General features: G+C 43.7%; 1 protein-coding gene across 2 annotated transcripts in view; it reads left to right on the forward strand.

Annotated features, from left to right (window-relative positions):
• The window catches only part of SYNPR (synaptoporin), a 342,730-nt gene that overhangs the window by 251,522 nt on the left and 71,490 nt on the right, over positions 1 to 19,718 (forward strand). For both annotated transcript variants that reach the window (XM_073644666.1, XM_073644667.1), the window contains one exon: positions 1,650 to 1,848. In XM_073644666.1, the coding sequence (XP_073500767.1) occupies positions 1,650 to 1,848 (199 nt within the window). The remainder of the gene's footprint in view (positions 1 to 1,649; positions 1,849 to 19,718) is intronic.

Here is a 19,718-nt window from a genome sequence, read left to right on the forward strand (position 1 = left end):
CATGACATCATCTAATATTCGTTTTTTCATACTTTATAACAATATAATTGGCTCAGCTTATATCTAAATATGTGCTTGCATTAGAATACATACATTTCATTGGCTAAAGGTAATTTTGTCTACACCCAGATGAAGAGTCTAGGTGTGTCTCTCACTTAGATTAGTTTCTTCTGTATGTTTTCTCTAAGTCCGTTAGACAACGAAATTCTTAAGGGCCCCCTTATCACAAAACACACATACTGGCTCAAACTGCATTTCGGAAAGCAGGGAGATAGATGTAGACTTTCCAAAATGGAGTCAGGATAGATAAATAACTCCTGCTCTCACAATGTGACATGTGTGGTTGTTTTTATTTATTTCTTTATATATATATATATATATACATATATATATATATATATATATATATATATATATATTACAATCTTTATAAAAAAAATTAGTAATCTTGAAATTTTTCACTAGCGTCTATTTTTAGACTCTAAAGCGGACCAGACACATTGGACCAAATTTGTACCAAATTAACGATTTCAACCAAATCAATTGTCGTTCATAGTCTTCTTTTTAGGAGACAAGCAATCGACTTTTGTGCAACGAACGATCATAGTTGTCTGAAAGATCGATCGGGCATGTCTGATATTTTCGTGCACATCATAATTTATGTGTGCTCATCGTTCTGAAAACTTTATTTCAATAGCTCCATACCACTGATTATGGAATATTTTTGTTCGCTATTCATTGAAAATGTCTTCATCTAAAAGATATATGTACCATGTAATTAGATGTGTGTAGGGTGCTGTCGTGCAAACAGAGAGAGATTCGTATGAACAATGAATGATCTTTAATAGGTCAATTGTCACCTTAACCTTTTGTTCTTTTAGGAGGAGTTTTCAGCAGGCTCCTTATCATCAAAGGCAAGATTACAATGACAGCTAACACCACTATACACAGCTGATAACACAGGATTCACTAATCACAATAGATGATGTCAAGGCTCACCTCCTCCCTCACAATGACCTTTGCACATGCTCATTAGATGCCCCAATACAAAAGATAAGGTCGAAGTCTGCTTATTGCTGCTAATGTTCATGTGAGTTTCCTGAAACAACAGGAAGTTAGAGTCTAAAAGAAAAAAACCTGGTGTCCAGTTTGAAAGTTGCAAGATTCCTTATTTTTATTTTATGATGGAAAATTAAAAACATCTCAAACTTTAAAAAAATACATTTAACCCAAAAATCTGAGTTAAAGAATAGGTTATTTTTGGATGACACATTCCCTTTACTAATAGGCCTATGAATGTTTTTATTTTCTCCAAAATAAATTAATACTGTTCTGGTTAAATCTACTACCGATAAGCATAAAAAATCATACAAAAAGCATGAAAATTCAAGGCTAAAATGTCTCCCTGCCAAGACGTTAACGAGAATGTAACCCAATTATCCTTTTTGTGAGTGTCGTAAAGACACAACATGGCTTTGTTATAAGAGTAACATTTAAGCCAATAATAGGCACCACCATGTACCCTATAAAATATTTATGCCTCTCACTGTATGAACCAAATAATGCAATAGGCGTAATTGAATCAGAAATGCCTCTGCTCCTCATGACATTTCAGTCTTGCCTGTGAATTGTGTTCTTCTGTTTTTCAGGTTGCATCAGGTGAATTTTGATGTCCCCACATGTGAAGGGAAGAGGAAAGAAAATCTCTCGCTGATAGGAGATTTTTCTTCTTCGGCTGAGTTCTTTGTCACAATCGCCGTCTTCGCCTTCCTCTACTCTCTGGCCGCCACGGTCGTCTACATCTTCTACCAGAATAAGTATCGGGAAAACAACAGGGGGCCTCTAATTGTAAGTCTTACTGTCACTTTAAATACTGATCCAAGTGAGTAATGTACCTCCAATGTGAAAATCTAAGAAAATACTGTTCTTCTATTTCCATACATAGAATTATTTCCCACCCACTGTGAATAATGAGAAAAAAACTGGAAAGTAATATTCAAGGAGAGTGTCCTGTTATTTAAAGGGCAGTTCTACTTTCTAATTATCTATGCATAAATGTAATCGGCATCCAAGAGAAAAATAATTCCTCCTAAGTAGGGATGAGCGGTCCCATGGAAATTCGGGACCTAAGTTTGGTTCGGGTATCAGAACTTTACCCAAAAATTAACATGAACCCTAACTCCTTATCCCTGACTCTCTCTCTCCCGAACTTCCCCCAGAACTCCGAACATTAAAACGGACTTCCAGGAGAAGTCCGTGTTCGGAGTTCAGCACCAGACACTAACTGAAATGTATGGGGACCGAACTTCGGAGCTGTCTCTCTCTCTTTCGCCGTCTCTCTGTCTCTGACTCTCTCTCTCCCAAACTTCCCCCAGAACTCCGAACATTAATACGGACTTCCGGGAGAAGTCAGTGTTCGGAGTTCAGCACCGAACAGTTGTCCGGTACAAACCCCTAACTTTAAAGTTCGGATTTGCTCATCTCTACTAGTAAGGACTGTTTTTAATAAATCGGAAATTTGGACTCTAATGCTTTGTGTCAGGATGGCTTCATTCCTTGTGCGGATGGTGCAGCACCTCCAATAGGGTGTGGCTCAATAACAGTGGGATAGTCCAGCCCAATGAAGTAGGATGTTTTTAATAAGATTTTGGTATATCAATCAATAAGAAATAGACCCCAGCGGCAGGTGATTGGCCCTACAACCACCTTTAAATAGTCTGCTGGACCCTTGAGACTCATCCGGACTTGAGGATCCTTAGATGCCTTCGTAGGCCAGTACGACCTTACTGAAAGACACCTGTAGCTTTGTTTCTCTATAGAGCCAGTCTAAATCGGTACTGTACTTATGCAATAGGCAAAGGGAACATAGAGGGGGTCTCCCCCTGTAGTCCATACCCAAAGCAGGGTTTCAACAGTTTAAATGGTCACTGTCTTTTTAGAGAACTTGATCTTATTTCATAGATAATGTGCTAAATAGACAATCTGCAAATCGTTGTTACTCCAAAGTGGCAGCCACAAGGTGTCTCCCAACGATGTAACTTGTGATTTACTGCCTGTTATCAAGTGTAATCCTTCATTAGCATCAGTGACATCAAGACATATTACCGAAAGTGGAGGCTGGGTCTTTGCTTTTGTACAGGATGTAGGGGTGGATTTATGTCTATGTGCTGGAAGTGGGGTCAGGTCTTTGTCTATTTACAGGAAGCTGAGGTGGGTTTATGTCTATGTACAGGAAGTAAGGGAGGGTTTATGTCAATGTACAGGAAGTGGGGGTGGGATTATGTCAATGTACAGGAAGTGGGGGCGGGTTTATGTCTATGTACAGGAAGTAAGGGTGGGTTTATGTCTATATACAGGAAGTGAGGGAGGGTTTATGTCTATGTACAGGAAGTGAGGGAGGGTTTATGTCAATGTACAGGAAGTGAGGGCGGGTTTATGTTTATGTACAGGAAGTGAGGGCAGGTCTTTGTCTATGTACAGGAAGTGAGGGCGGGTTTATGTCTATGCACAGGAAGTGGGGGTAGGTTTATGTCTATGTACAGGAAGTGAGGGTGGGTTTATATCCATGTACAGGAAGTGGGGGTGAGTTTATGTATATGTACAGGACGTGATGGCGGATTTATGTCTATGTACAGGAAGTGAGGGCGTGTTTATGTCTATGTACAGGAAGTGAGGGAGGGTTTATGTCAATGTACAGGAAGTGAGGGCAGGTTTATGTCTATGCACAGGAAGTAAGGGTGGGTTTATGTCTATGTACAGGAAGTGAGGGAGGGTTTATGTCAATGTACAGGAAGTGGGGGTGGGTTTATGTCTATGTACAGGAAGTGAGGGCAGGTCTTTGTCCATGTACAGGAAGTGAGGGCGGGTTTATGTCTATGTACAGGAAGTGGGGGTGGGTTTATGTTTATGTACAGGAAGTGAGGGTGGGTTTATGTCCATGTACAGGAAGTGAGGGAGGGTTTATGTCAATGTACAGGAAGTGGGGACGGGTTTATGTCTATGTACAGGAAGTGAGGCAGGTCTTTGTCTGTGTACAGGAAGTGAGGGTGGGTTTATGTCTATGTACAGAAAGTGGGGGTGGATTTATGTTTATGTACAGGAAGTGAGGGTGGGTTTATGTCCATGTACAGGAAGTGAGGGAGGGTTTATGTCAATGTACAGGAAGTGGGGACGGGTTTATGTCTATGTACAGGAAGTGAGGGCAGGTCTTTGTCTATGTACAGGAAGTGAGGGTGGGTTTATGTCCATGTGCAGGAAGTGGGGGTGGGTTTATGTCTATGTACAGGAAGTGGGGGCGGGTTTATGTCTATGTACAGGAAGTGGGGGCATAACACAAAGGCATAACAATGCCAAGATGAAGTTTTAGTTTGTGGCAGACACTTCATTGGACAATGGTAGACCAGTGAGTGGAAAGGAAGCTCCAGCACCTATGGTGCTGGTAAAATGCTAATGAAGAGGAGCTACCACTTAAAATTATTGGATAACACATTACAGAGAATAAGAATCGGGATAGTTTCTGGACATATTAGACTGATATGTGCACCAGAAGCAGTTTTAGCTTGTCAGGGATGACAGTGTGAAGTACATGCTTGTCTACAGGTTTTGTGTGAAACGAAAGGTACGCTTTTAGGTTAATCATCTATAAGTATTGTGTGTTATAACACTGGCAACAGAAGTAGGACTGTAATAATCCATTAATCCATTCAGGAAAATACATCATTAATAGATGGAGTTGATGTAATGATGAAGCTCATGAATATGTCATCAAAATGAAGCCTGCTGCTCAGGTTAGCCAAGGATAAGACGCATCCTAATGTAATCTCAGCACTTAATTATGTAGTATGAGCTGAAGGAAATCATTAATATCAGATTATTGCATCTAAAGGGAACGTAGAACAGAAATTAAGCTAAACATTTCAGAAAGTTCATGCTATAGTAATAAAGATGGCAACCAGGGGCATAGTTATAGTGGGTGCAGGGGTTGCAGTCATGCTTGGGGCCCTTCAGCCTAAGGGGGCCCGAAACGTCGCTTTGGCTAATGTAAGAAGACCCATACTATTAAAGATAGCTAAGGGGTTCTGTTGGAAATGTTACTTTTGGACCAAGAATCTTCAAGTTACCCTATTGGGGGCAACCCTACGCAGAGTCCTATACCCCTTTGTGTAAGGCCAACCGTACCCTCCGTTCTCCAGCATAGATAACAGGGGCAGTATAGAGGGATCAAATATTATTACCACTTACCTGTTGCATTTTCCATTTCATGTGAATCCCAAGTTTTCTTTTTTCGTCTGCTCTAATCAATGAATACAGGTGACAGTACCTGCAAAAAAGTAATTGACTTGCTCTACTTACTCAAATTATGCCTGCTCCTAAAACAGTAGTGTACATAAAGAAGAGAGGGTCAGAATTTTATTATGACTTACCTGGATCACATGAAACCCAACACCCAGATCGTCACATCCAACATCCAGATATAAAAGGTCCTCACCTCATTACTTCTAGGTGACGAGGGAGCATCATCCTTTGGCTGTCTCCTTCCACCAACACCTATCGAGCGAAGTACCCTTTGCTCATGAGTCTTTTAAAGGAAACCTGTTAATTTGAGAAATGCTATTTACTTACAGCTATAGGGTTAATCTGCAGGTAAATAGCATTTAAACCTTGTGCAGTCAATTTGCCAAAGCAGCAACTACCGGAAGAAAATAAAGTTTTGTTCTCTCTGCAGCCGCTGGCTTCCAATCATTGGGCGGTGCGGACATCTGTTAGGCCAGGTGCATGCAGCAGCCGATTCTCTCAGTTATGGAAATAATACTGATCAAACTCTGATCAGAGTGTCAGCATAGTCTGATCCAATTCTCTTGGATCAGAAAATAAGGGGAACACTGTGAGGAAAAGATGGAGAACAAGATCTCTCCATCCTCGCCATTCTGTCAGTGCGCTAAAATTGGACTGCACTCAGATGTCATCCAAGTGCAGTCCGAGGATTTCCACGTAGTCATTGACTTGCATGGCCGAGTGCGATCCAAATATCAGTTCAAATTCAGACTGCAATTTTTTTTTCCTTGGACCGGCTCAGTCCAAGGAACAAATGGGACACATGTGCTACTCCATAGAATAACATTGGTCCAAGTGCGATCTGATATTTTGTCAGATCTCACTCGGACCGAAAATACGGTCGTGTGCACGAGGCCTTACAGTCACCATTGACCACACGGTGCGTGTGCTTTAATCACACTGCAGAACTTTGATTGACAGCCTGTACTGCACACACACACTGTCAATCAATATTCCAGAGATTGATTACAGTGTGCACATTGTGTAGTGAGCAGTGACTGAAAGCAGTGGCTGCAGGGAGAAAAAAACGTAATTTTCTCCCTATAGTTGCTGCTTCAGTAAGTCGGCTAGATTTCTATAAGATATGTGATGTATGTATAATCGTGAAGGTCCGACCACTAGAACCACCATCAATCATGAGAACATGAGTCGCATGTCCCTGTGTGAATGGAGCAATATTGCTCACGCGTGATGGTCACACATGCAAACTATGGAGTTACGTCATACTTGCACACTCATTTTCACGATCGGTGGTGGTCCCAGTGGCCAGACCTCCAGGATGACACAGTACTTACCCATCCTATGGATAGGTGTTGAATGTTCCCCGAGGGGTAACTCTTGTTTTACACTTTTATATTTTCCAATACAAATGCTTCAGAGGCGAGTTCTTTAACTTAAGCAATGAATCCTCTGAAGAAGGTGCAGAAGACATCAAGCAACACTGAGAAACATTCTTGTGATCTTATCCATCCTCTCGCATCGGGGAAGACTATTTATAAGCCACCAGCAGAGATAGAAGATGTCATTGTGCTTTGAGTTCTTCTCTGCACAGATCACTTAGTATTTGATATCCCGTCAAGTTCAGCGCGCCGAGCGCATCTCAGAGCGGTGCGGTGACAAGAGTTATGGACAGGATTATAAAGATTCGGACAGGGAGAGCCCTCGAGCGAAACAAAAAAGCTAATTTTCCAAGGGAACAGGCAGCTGATGAAGTTTAGAAGAAAGAAGAGCCCTCATCAGATGTAACCTTTCCAAACTTACCTCGTTCTGCTTCTGTTCTTCACATTAGGACTCAACTTTTAGAATATGTAGGTCAATTACTGGATGGGAGTAAAATCATACAACAATGTAGCACCAGTTATTTCTCTATGAAACAAGAGAGGTAATTCATGTCTAACAATGGGAGGTCCCAGAAGACCCATCTGATCACCAAAATTGATGTCCTAAGCTCACGTTCTTGGTGCGGTAAGATTGTGCATGTGCACTGCTGCTCCATACATTGACTATGGAACTAACAGAAATACTCAAGTACAGGGCTCAGCTACCGCCATCAGTTCCATATACATTGAATGGAGTGGCAGAGCGACCATGCCGCTTGATTCAATCTGAAGCAACAATCTAGGAATGGAATGGAAGGGGAGTGTGCATGTGTAAGGAAGTAGACAAGAGAGAAGAAGAATACAGTTGAAGTTGATGCCTTGCTGAGTAATTGCAAGTGAACGTCGCCATTTGCTCGTCAAAGGCGAAAGTGAAAGTAAAGAAAGAATTACAGTAGTAGGAACCTAATAGTGGGAACCTATGTTCCCAGAGGAAGAGATTAAAGTCAACACCAGGTCAGGTGACACTTGTGTCACAGTTACTAATTATAAAAGGCCTGGTCTGGCCAGGCCGAGAAAAGGTAGTTAGCCCAGAACCTGTACCAGGATAGGTTGTGTGGCTGATAGGTGGGCTTACAGCCTCCATCGCCACAGAAGAGCCTGGTAGTGATCAGATGCCAGAGAAGGCCTGAGCTGTGAACTAGTTTTGTACCCAGTGCCAGTAGAAAATCCGCACCCTGTGTCAGTAGAAGATCCGCACCCAGCGCCAGTGGAAGATCTGCACCCAGTGCCAATAGAAGATCCGCACCCTGTGCCAGTAGAAGATCCGCACCCTGTGCCAGTAGAAGATCCGCACCCTGTGCCAGTAGAAGATCCGCACCCAGCGCCAGTAGAAGATCCGCACCCAGTGCCAATAGAACTTCCGTACCCAGCACCAGTAGAAGATCCGTAAGCAGTGCCAGTAGAAGACCATGACCAGATCCGAACCAGGCTTAGGAGACTATCCGGCTGTAGCAGAAGACCGTTCCCGTGGGCCATTACTTCCAGCAAAGACGTACGGTACAGGATTTGAGCTGGGACTGTCCTTCAGGGAACAGAGACGGCCATTGTGACGAGCACACTGTATACCGAGGGACTCGCATATCTAGGATTTGCAGCTTAGCTGGAAATACCGGTGACCCCCGCTAGGGCCAGTGATCCCCAGCTTGTGGTGTGTACACTGGGTTAGGGTCAGCAGTCATCTCATTAGCATAAGATAACTCCTCTGGAATAAAACTGAACGCTAATAATACATGATTACACCTTATACCATTGACATAAAGTAATGGTAACAGCTCACCTCCTCCTCCCTGTCATGTCACAGAGCATGCCCACTACACTCTCTCATTGAATTCAACCAATTCGTTATGTCCCCTTAAGAAAATAAAGAAAATGCTTTCATCGTACTCTTGTTTCTTATTTTACTTACAGACCACACTAAGAATAAGTAATGGTTTTAATAATGATCAGTTATGCTTTCTTTGCCAAGAAGAAGCAGTAATACCCCGTTAGGTGGATTTATCTCGACTTTTATTATATGTTTTGGTAGCTTGTTGCATAATTGTACGGAGGAAAAATCATTAAACTGTCGAGTTCTCCTACTTCTCGAATACTCCTGTGTAAGTTTCTCAGCTGCAAGTTTGTGAACCAGTCAGCTGAAAAGTAATTAGATATCTTTTTATTGCAGGATCCAAGTATAAACCTTGAAATTCTGCAGCATACATATTCTCCTGCTTTGTCCTGTCCTCCCTTGATCTTTAGGACTAATTAGTAGAAATACCAGTGCTGGGCCGCTGCATAGAAACAATTCACTGTGCAAACGGAATGGAAGCAAAATGAGAATTTGCTGTCATGTGGTTCATCATTCCTATGGACAATCAACCAAGAAGCACTATGAATATTTCTATGTGGTTTTCCATTATGATGAGCACTACAATTGCCATCTCCTGAAATGAGATCCCTACAGTAGCAAACACATCGGATCCAGTCCAAGTTTTACAGGTTTAAATGGAACCAACAGCAAGATTTACCCCTATAAACTGCTCCCTCCATTGTCTGCAACCTGGAAAGATGTTTTCCAATTCTGTTTTGCAATAATTAATAGTTGCACCGCATCTTTTATTGTAAAAAAAATACTTTACAAGACTCATGTGCTACATGCAAAAAGAGTGTCCACTGGGCGTATGCAAATAAAGGCTCAAGTGTCCACTAGGCGCATGCAAATAAAGTCTCAAGTGTCCACTGGGCGTATGCAAATAAAGGCTCAAGTGTTCACTCTGCATATTCAAATAACGGCTCAAGTTTCCACTAGGCGTATGCAATTGAAGGATCAAATAATATTCACTAGGTATATGAACATAAAGGCTCAAATGAAGACTCAAGCTACCACTTGGCGCATGAAATGTCCACTGGGTGTATGCAAATTAAGGCTCAAGAGTCCATTGGGCATATGCAAATAAAGGCTCAAGAGTTCACTGGGTGTATGCAAATAAAGGCTCAAGAGTCCAGGGTGTATGCAAATAAAGGCTCAAGTGTCCACTGGGCGTATGCAAATAAAGGCTCAAGAGTCCATTGGGCGTATGCAAATAAAGGCTCAAGTGTCCACTGGGTGTATGCAGATAAAGGCTCAAGAGTCCACTGGGTGTATGCAAATAAAGGCTCAAGAGTCCAGGGTGTATGCAAATAAAGGCTCAAGAGTTCACTGGGTGTATGCAAATAAAGGCTCAAGAGTCCACTGGGTGTATGCAAATAAAGGCTCAAGAGTCCACTGGGCGTATGCAAATAAATGCTCAAGTGTCCACTGGGCGTATGCAAATAAAGGCTCAAGAGTCCATTGGGCATATGCAAATAAATGCTCAAGAGTCCATTGGGCATATGCAAATAAAGACTCAAGTGTCCACTGGGCGTATGCAAGTAAAGGCTCAAGTGTCCTCAAGGTGTATGCAAATAAAGAATTGTGTCCACTGGGCGTATTTAGATTGTCTAAATTAAGCCTGCCTTTGTCTATTGATTGACATAGAACTGAAAACCTGCACATGTGCACATTGTTTGCCCTTCTGGATGAGGTAAGGGTATGATCACACTTTTTTAACATGGAATTTGAAGTGGATCCGCTACAAAGTCCACATCAAATACCACATTAAATACTCTTCCTATTGATTTCAATGTCACTTGTGTGATACAGAATGTTCAAGGAATCAGCTTTGACACTTGACAATTTCAAATTGAAAGGCTGCAAAAAAAAAGACTTCAAAAATCTCATCAAAGCCATATAAAATAAATTCTTCAAAAGTCATGTCAGATTTCAGAACCTTATCAAAAATTATATGGATTCCTAATTGGATTTCTCTTGAAAACCATGTCATATTTGTACGCTTCAAAAAAACTGGACGTGGACATAACTTTACCAATCTTGGTCTGTGCATGCGCCAGTCCTGGTCTCACTTCCAGGTCATCAGGATCCGCACTGGTTTCTGCTCTACCACACAAGCATCAGATTTAGTGCATCCAGTGGATAACAGTTTGGTCGTCATCCACAATAATCAATAGACTAAGTGCGTGCTTAGCAAAGATTGGCCAGTATACCTGGATGGTTTGGATCAACCCAGTAGAAACAGAGCCGTTAAACATTCATTTTCTTTAGAATTTTTTACAGCATGAAAAGTTATAAAACTTTGCAAATTACTTTTCTTGGGGATCTAGCTTCATTCCTGAAATAAAAAAACATTACATGTAAGTGTGTTACAAACCCTGGCTTTTCCCCAGTCTGTTTGGCTGTGTTCAGCTGCATTGATCTCATAAAGTACTCATTTGGAGTACAGATGATGGCAGTAATGGGTCAACACTTGTCTCCTCCTCTAAGTGTTGATGCTTCTCCCAGAGTTAGAGCGCATTCAGTCATCCGTTCAGAGATTGGACCGCAATGCACAGACTGGCCTCGGGTCGCCTGTCACGCTCGAGTCGGGAGACAGGAGCTGACCCATCACTGCCATCATCTGTACTCCAAATGAGTACGTTCTGATATCAATGCAGCTGAAGGCAGAAATAGACTGGAAAAAAAGCAGGGGTTTGTAAGCCACTTACATGCACTTTTTTTTACAGGGATGAAGAAAAATCCCCTCATAAAGTGTCTGGCAAAGTTTCATAACATTCCATGCTGGACAAACTTATTTAAAAAAAAAAGTTTAGTTACTCTTTAAAACTTTATTTGCATATGATGCAGAAGTTTTTGAAAGTGTTTTTTTTTTTTTTTAAATATTTGGCATAACTTAAGAAAAATCTTTCGGGAAACATGAAAAAGGAGCAATCTGCTCACTTGTCCAAAATACTCCAGTAAGGGCAACAGTCCAAAAGATAACCGGCACTCACATCTTCTTAAACTAATTGCTTTTTTGATCTAGTAGTATAAAAGGCACAAAAATGGTTGAACATACCAGCACAAAAATTAAAAAGGCAGAAAAGAAATATTTGCTGCGCTCCCAGGCAACATGTTTCAGACCTGCATGGTCCTTTGTCAAGCCAATGCAGGTCCGAAACATGTTGCCTGGGAGCACAGCGGATATTTCTTTTCTGCCTTTTAATTTTTTGTGCTGTTGTGTTCAACCATTTTTTGTGCCTTTTATACTAGTGGATCAATAAAGAAATTCTTTTAAGAAGATGTGAGTGTCGGCTATCGTTTGGACTGTTGTTAAAAATCTTTTGGGGTCACACATGGAGCAGCTTTTAATCAGTAAAACCTGGTTATGCATGACATACTAATTTCAGAGGTGGCCGCTGGAAAGTCAGTAAAGATAGAGCTCAAACACAAAGTGCAAAAAACTTTTTCTTAGATGTCCAGTATATTGACAAAGAAAGTAAAGTTAGTAGCCAGGGTTGGACTGGCCCACCAGACAACCGGAGAATCCTCCGGTGGGCCCTTGCTTCTTCAGGAGAATTCATAGTGCAACTTTGCAGCAGCTATGGGGCTCTTGAGTGGGGGAGAAAGGTGGGCCATCAGAATCAAATCCTCTGGTGGGCCCAATGTTCTTCAGTCTGACACTATCTGTAGCCCATCCATGTCATGCCCACTCATTGCTGCAGGCAACAGCTTGCAGAGTGTCACGACCAGCCAGTCTATATATTGCAGCCTTCAATGTAGAAATGTTAATATTTAATGGAAAAATAACTGGTGTCACATCACTTCTCTCAAACTTCTGAAGTCTCTGCAACTCCTTAAAGAGTTAATCACCGCCTAGCTCGTAAGAATAACTTTTGAGTGACATAAATCCAACCTACACTTCTCTTTGTGTGTCGTGAATGTCAACAATTTCTTCTAGGATGTCAGTGTAAAAGTAACGAAAAGTAACATATCGAGCAAAAAAAAAAATATATATATATATATATATATATATATATATATTATTTTAAATAATATATTAGGAAATGTAATGAATAACACAAGCCTAATGTAACATTAAAATCGAAATGTGCCCTTTGGCTTAGATAAGAGCCTGCAGGGATGTCCTGCGCACCCTTCAGCAGAATATTTGTTGCTGGCTGTTATGATTCTCACCGCTAATGGATCCTTGCAATCGATGTGGGGGTCGAAGAAACTGATGTTAAGATATTTCAACGTTCTTTACTCTTAACCCCCAGAAGTTGCATGGAGTTTCCATGTCAGGTTTAAAGTCTGCAGTCCCCAGAGTAGTCACAACTTGGTGACAGGTACTGTACTCGGACGCCTGGAGCAGAAGAAGAGGAGAAGTCAGAAACGAAGTCAGGGGTCGTCACTAGGAATCGATCAGCGTTATGGATACGATCCGAGCCCTGCAGGGTCTTAATTCTCATTCTCCTTTGTCTAGCAGGAGTTATATCACATCATAGTATTTTACCAGCAGTTCTACATAATTTTATTAAATTCTTTTATCTTTTACTGTTTTTTTCAAGTCACTTTTCTTCTCTTGTCTACTCGTATACGTTGCCATTTTTTGCACTGAATAGCGTACTCTGTTTATGAATTTTGCGCAAAATCAAAACTGATCTCTATACTTTCCTTGTACCTTTCTAGAGCAAAAAGTTACATGTGTTGATAAATTGTTGCAAAAGTTGCGCAAATATTTAAAACGAGTAAAGTATATTTGTAGGAGGGGGTGAGCTGTGATATCATCAATTGTAAATGGTGGATCCTGTGTTATCTGCTGTATATAGAGGTGTTATCAGTCATTGTACAGGAGGAGGTGAGCTGTGACATCACCTATTGTCAATGGTGGATCCTGTGTTATCTACTGTATATAGAGGTGTTATCAGTCATTGTACGGGAGGAGGAGGTGAGCTGTGACATCACCTATTGAGAATGGTGGATCCTGTGTTATCTGCTGTACATAGAGGCATCAGTCACTGAACAGGAGGAGGTGAGCTGTGACATCACCTATTGTGAATGGTGGATCCTGTGTCATCTACAGCATATAGAGGTGTTATCAGTCATTGTACAGGAGGAGGAGGTGAGCTGTGACATCACCTCTTGTGAATGGTGGATCCTGTGTTATCTACTGTATATAGAGGTGTTATCAGTGATTGTACAGGAGGAGGAGGAGGTGAGCTGTGATATCACCTTTTGTGAATGGTGGATCCTGTGTTATCTACTGTATGTAGAGGTGTTATCAGTCATTGTATAGGAGGAGGAGGTGAGCTGTGACATTGACGCGCCCCCTGGTCCATGGGGTACTCGGCAACCGGGCCTCCGGTTGCTGGGGGATATCACGGTCGCTGGCCCGGTCCGTGACCCAGGGCGGTCAGTAAAAAGGGGGGCTTCTATTTATATGGGGTTTTTGGAATAATGTTCGTGACGCCACCTGTGGATTGTGGCCAAAGGGAGCCGCCGGTGCGGAGCAGTCCTCTGGAGCTGGTGTTACGGCAGCAGGGATGGTGTGGCTCTCCACAGGTAGAGCTAGCTCCAGGGCAGTGTAAGGTGTGTAGGTTGCGCTGGGCATTGTAGTGCCAGGAGGGAGAGATGGCGCAGATGAAAGAATGGACGGAGGCAGTACGGTGCAGTCATCCGAGTCTTTACTCACAGTTCTTATGACAGTTCCACTGGTACACTGTACAGTTGTCGGCCTCCCACGTCGCGCTGTGTTCACCAGGCCGGGGTTCAGCACTTCCTCAGGTAGGTTAGGAGCACCTGGCTGAACCCCACTTTCTTGTGTTCCTAGCTAGACCGACTTCACGCTGGGTCTTTCTCCCTCCTGCCCTGCGATTCCCACTCTCAATCCCGCTCGGGTGCTCTGAAGTCCCTCCTGTCTCGTTGGAGCTCCCGGACTGCTTGACCCTCACGGAGATTAGAATGGGGCTTCGGCGACTGACTATATAAGCCAGAAGCCTCCGGTTTTCCCTGCCGAGACGTGGAGTAACACGGCTGGACCAGGGGCCGGTCCCCTTCTTGCGGCCTACGATCCCTCTGACACCTGGTAGATTCGGGGCGTGCGGGTGCCGTCCTGCACTCGCCGTACCCCCTGGGATCCCTTCTTAGAACGGAGCCTACTCCTCTGCTCCCCTCCTGGGCCTCTAGGACTGGGCCCTACTTGTGGAGCAGAGCTCCTAAAGAGACTCTGCTCCCTGACTGACTGACTGACACACTCTTCTGATCTGCCACCCTAAGATGGCTTCCCATTATATACCTACTACTATGGTGCTCCCCTAAACTGCTTCCTCCACCCACACCCACTACTGGTTCCCCCTAACTTTGGGTTCCCCTCACTCCAGCCAGGGACAGGGCTCAGCAGCTGCGCACATGTATGTTGACCTTCCAGCCGGCCTGGAGCAGTGTAGTGTTGGATGCAGGTGTTGGGGTTCCGGGCACCACTCCCTCCTTACCTGAGAGAAGGAGACACCACACCTCTGGGTGAAGTGCAGTATCTGTGTGGCGACTGAACCCTCAGGGGTGCCACAACATCACCTATTGTGAATGGTGGATCCTGTCATCTACTATACGTAGAGATGTTATCAGTCATTGAACAGGAGGAGAAGTTGAGCTCTGATATCATCAAGTGTGAATGATGGATCCTGTGTTATCTACTGTATATAGAGGTATTATAAGTCATTGTACATGAGGAGGAGGAGGAAGTGAGCTGTGACATCACCTATTGTGAATGGTGGATCCTGTGTCATCTACTGTATATAGAGGTGTTATCAGTCATTGTACAGGAAGAGGAGGTGAGCTGTGATATCATCAATTGTGAATGCTGGATCCTGTGTTATCTACTGTATATAGAGGTATTACCAGTCATTGTACAGAAGGGCGAGAAGGTAAGCTGTGACATCACCTATTTTGAATGGTGGATCCTGTATTATCTACTGTATATAGAGGTGTTATCAGTCATTGTACAGGAGGAGGAGGAAGTGAGCTGTGATATCATCAATTGTAAATGGTGGATCCTGTGTTATCTACTGTATATAGAGGTGTTATCAGTTATTGTATAGGAAGAAGAGGAGGAGGTGAGCTGTGACATCACCGATTGTGAATGGTGGATCCTCTGTTTTCTACTGTATATAGAGGTATTATCTGTCATTTTACAGCAGGAGGAGGTGAGCTGTGACATCACCTATTGTGAATAGTGGATCCTGTGTTATCTACTATATATAGAGGTGTTATCAGTCATTGTACAGCAGGAGGAGGTGAGCTGTGACATCACCTATTGTGAATGGTGAATCCTGTGTTACATTTGGTAACTATAGAAACAAAGAAATAATATGTAAAATTGAAAAAGAAAGCATTTATAACATTTAAAAAAAATCAGATCCACAAGATAGATTATAGCAATCCATATGTGACTCTCCCCAGTTGATAAAGAGAACAGAGGTCCTATCCCATGTCTCCTGTTTGGATTGTAGCAGCAGGCGAGCACTTGCCCTGACTCTTAAATGAAAGTCTGTGAGATTGATGGAGCTCGCCTATTGCTGCACTTGTCTCTCCCAGTCAGACCCTTCAACTTTGAGTGGGGTCAAAGCGAGCATAGTTCACCCCCCTCTATATTCTAAAGCAGGCACTTGACCCCCATTGACCCCACATAATGACTGACAACTTGTTTTGCCTCTCTATAAGCTATTGAGAGAAGTGGTTGAGAATCTAGTCAGCACATGACTGAATTGTGCAAATCATGAGCTCCAGAGCAGAATCCTGACAGTGTGCATATTGCAGACTGTTAATATTCGACAATCTGCAGTGAGATAGAGACACCTCACAAACTTATCTTTAGCCCATCACCTTTAAACTTTGTGGCTTTGTGAGGAGTGCAGATTTGGAGTTCTGTATGATAAAAAATGAGTTCCAACCTATGACAATAAGCGACTGATTAGTTGACATCTCATTGACTCTCGGTTGTCATGATTTTTAGGGCAGTATTCGACAACCAAGTCTTGACACAGATGTAAAACCAGGCAGGGTAGGCCACCAACTCTTGCACCAATTTCACCTGGATGGGCACACGTTCAGCTGAAATGTATTGTGGCACAGAGACCTGCCAGCTACCTGCACTGCAAAACAAGCTGCTAGCAAATCAGAGGCCAGCATCAGACATCGGCTTTCCTGTGACGGGCAGCGCATGACAATGACATCATGCGCTGCCCATGCCGGCACACCTAAGTCAGCAGCCGGCCTCTCCGCCACCTATAGAGAAGGATGCAGCATGTCGTGGGAGCAAGGGAAGATAAGAATAATTTGGTACACACACGCCGCTATGTTCAGATAGGGCGAGATGGGTTTCATGAATTCTTTGGAATCCTGGGGGAACCGTTACTCAGGGCGACTATAGGCTGCAGCTACTCTCAGGCACACAATAGATTCAATTGCTGACCAGACACATCTGACAAGAGTCTTTTCAACAGTTTAACAGCGGAATTTAATCTGAAGCACGGCCAGTGCAATTCAGGGATATTACAGCAACAATCTTCATTACAGTACAGTCTGAGTTTCTTGAGCAACCGGCTCCAGTAACAATACAGTAGGTTCTTCACTAGGCACAGTATTACAGTCTCTTCAGTAGCATAATTCAACATAGATTAGATCTCTTAGCAGCACACTTCTATGCATATGACTCACCCCCTGGGCCAGTGCTGTAGTGCGGCGCGCGTGCGCGCGGGGGATACCCGGAGCCGGATCCGATGGGGGTAGTAGTCTTCGTGTGGCGGTGACCCGGTCCGCGCCCAGGGTGGTCAAACTAAGTGGCAGTTATTGGTATGATGGTATTAGTGTCCGACTACGCCACCCGTTGAATGCTGTTATGAAACCGCCGCTGCAGGGCAGACCGCTGAGGCCGGTGGTATAGGTGTGCAGCAATGTTGATATAACCCCCAACGGGAGAGGTATGGCCTCAGGGCAGCGGATGTGGGTGATGTTGGGAGTGATGGTGTGGATGTCCCAGCACTAACGGTGCGACAAGGAAGCACGGAGACGCGAGGGTACAGTTCAGGGCCTTTACTGATGGTACAAGGCAAATTCCCCCGGGAGTACTGGCTAGTAGTTGGGGCCTGGTTAGTCTGCGAGTAAGCCGGAGTTCCCCTGGCCAGGTGGAGTTGTAGGCCTTCCCGTTAGTCTGTACCCTTCCTGGCTACCCTGCTTTCGGCGGTTACAAGTAGCCCACGTCCCTGGGTATACCGTGTGGTGCTCACCCGTATGGCTGGTGACCTGGGGCCTCCTGTTAGCCTCCGCTCCGGGATGGCGGTGCTGGTCCCTTCGTTGTGACTGAGCCTCCGGGCTTTTATGGCCAGAGGACCTGGAATCCCCTGCCGGATGGATTCTGCTGCTGGGTATATCTTAGTCCCCACAGCCTCGGACTCCTGTGTCCGGTTTTAGTACCTTCTCCCAGGGCGAGCTCTGCACAGCTCCAGCCCCTGGCGCTTCTCCTTGGCTCCTACAGAGCTCCTGATGTCTATCTGTCCCTGTTTCTGCGTGTCCAGACCAGACTCCGTCTCTGTCTGGAACTCCTCTCTCTAACCCTGCCTCAGCCCCAGTTTATGTAGGGGAAGTTCTTCCCCTCCCAGGACTGGGCAGGAGGTGTGGCATGCTTAGGATTCCTGCCCAGGAGACCTCCCACCTGCTCACAGACGTAATACTGCTATTACTGTGGAAACCAGACCCCTGGGGTGCCACACATACACAACCACAGGCTTTTCCTTCACAAGGACACAATAGTACACAGCATTCTTTAGCCTGCATGGAGATGGAGGGGGGAGGGTTTGATGAGGGAGATGATCCCTGTGACACAATTCCTTCCAGTCCTGGGAGTTTATCTGACCTGTGTTTAGTTTCTCTCCTGATCTGAATCCTATTTAGTTGCCTTCTGTCAGATCCAGATAACACACCACCTTTCTCTTCGGCTTCAGCCAGACTACAATAACAAGTTCCCCACACTCCCCCTGGGGCTCTGCTAAAACACTTCCTGTCTCCTGTGACTGTGTTAACCCCTCTAGTTGCTGGATGTGTTACACGCATGCTGCTAGGTTCACATAGGGCGAGACGGGTTTCATGAATTCTTTGGAATCCTGGGGGAACCGTTACTCAGGGCGACCATAGGCTGCAGCTTCTCTCAGGCACATGATAGATTCAATTGATGACCAGACACATCTGACAAGAGTCTTTTTAAACAGTTTAACAGTGTAATTTAATCTGAAGCACGGCCAGTGCAATTCAGGGATATTACAGCAACAATCTTCATTACAGTACAGTCTGAGTTTCTTGAGCAACCGGCTCCAGTAACAATAGTTATTTCTTCACAAGGCACAGTATTACAGTCTCTTCAGTAGCATAATTTAGCATAGAATATATCTCTTAGCAGCACACTTCAATGCATACACAATCACAGGCTTTTCCTTCACAAGGACACAATAGTACACAACATTATTTATCCTGCATGGACATGGAGGGGGGGAGGGTTTGATGAGGGAGATGATCCCTGTGACACAATTCCTTCCAGTCCTTATCTTCCTGCTCTGCACTGTTAGTTCAGGGAGTTTATCTGACCGGTGTTTAGTTTCTCTCCTGATCTGAATCCTGTTCAGTTGCCTTCTGTCAGATCCAGATAACACACCACCTTTCTCTTCAGCTTCAGCCAGACTACAATAACAAGTTCCCCACAATCCCCCTGGGGCTCTGCTAAAACACTCCCTGTCTCCTGTGACTGTGTTAACCCCTCTAGATGCTGGATGTGTTACACGCATGCCGCTAGGTTCAGATAGGGCGAGACGGGTTTCATGAATTCTTTGGAATCCTGGGAGAACCGTTACTTAGGGCGACCATAGGCTGCAGCTTCTCTCAGGCACACAATAGATTCAATTGCTGACCAGACACATCTGACAAGAGTCTTGTTCATTAGCTCACAAAAGTCCCACAATGGTATCTCATATATAGTGATAATGATCACAAAAAACCTAGCAACAATATATTTCACTTTTATTTTTTTATTATTTATATATGTTAGTAAATCCATACCAGCCACATACCATAAATGAGTATGCTAAAAAAAAAAATATATATATATATATATATACATATACATA

Source organism: Phyllobates terribilis, unplaced genomic scaffold (assembly GCF_046119375.1).
Source record: "Phyllobates terribilis strain yellow unplaced genomic scaffold, ASM4611937v1 Scaffold_8__6_contigs__length_399053987, whole genome shotgun sequence".
Classification (NCBI taxonomy): domain Eukaryota; kingdom Metazoa; phylum Chordata; class Amphibia; order Anura; family Dendrobatidae; genus Phyllobates; species Phyllobates terribilis.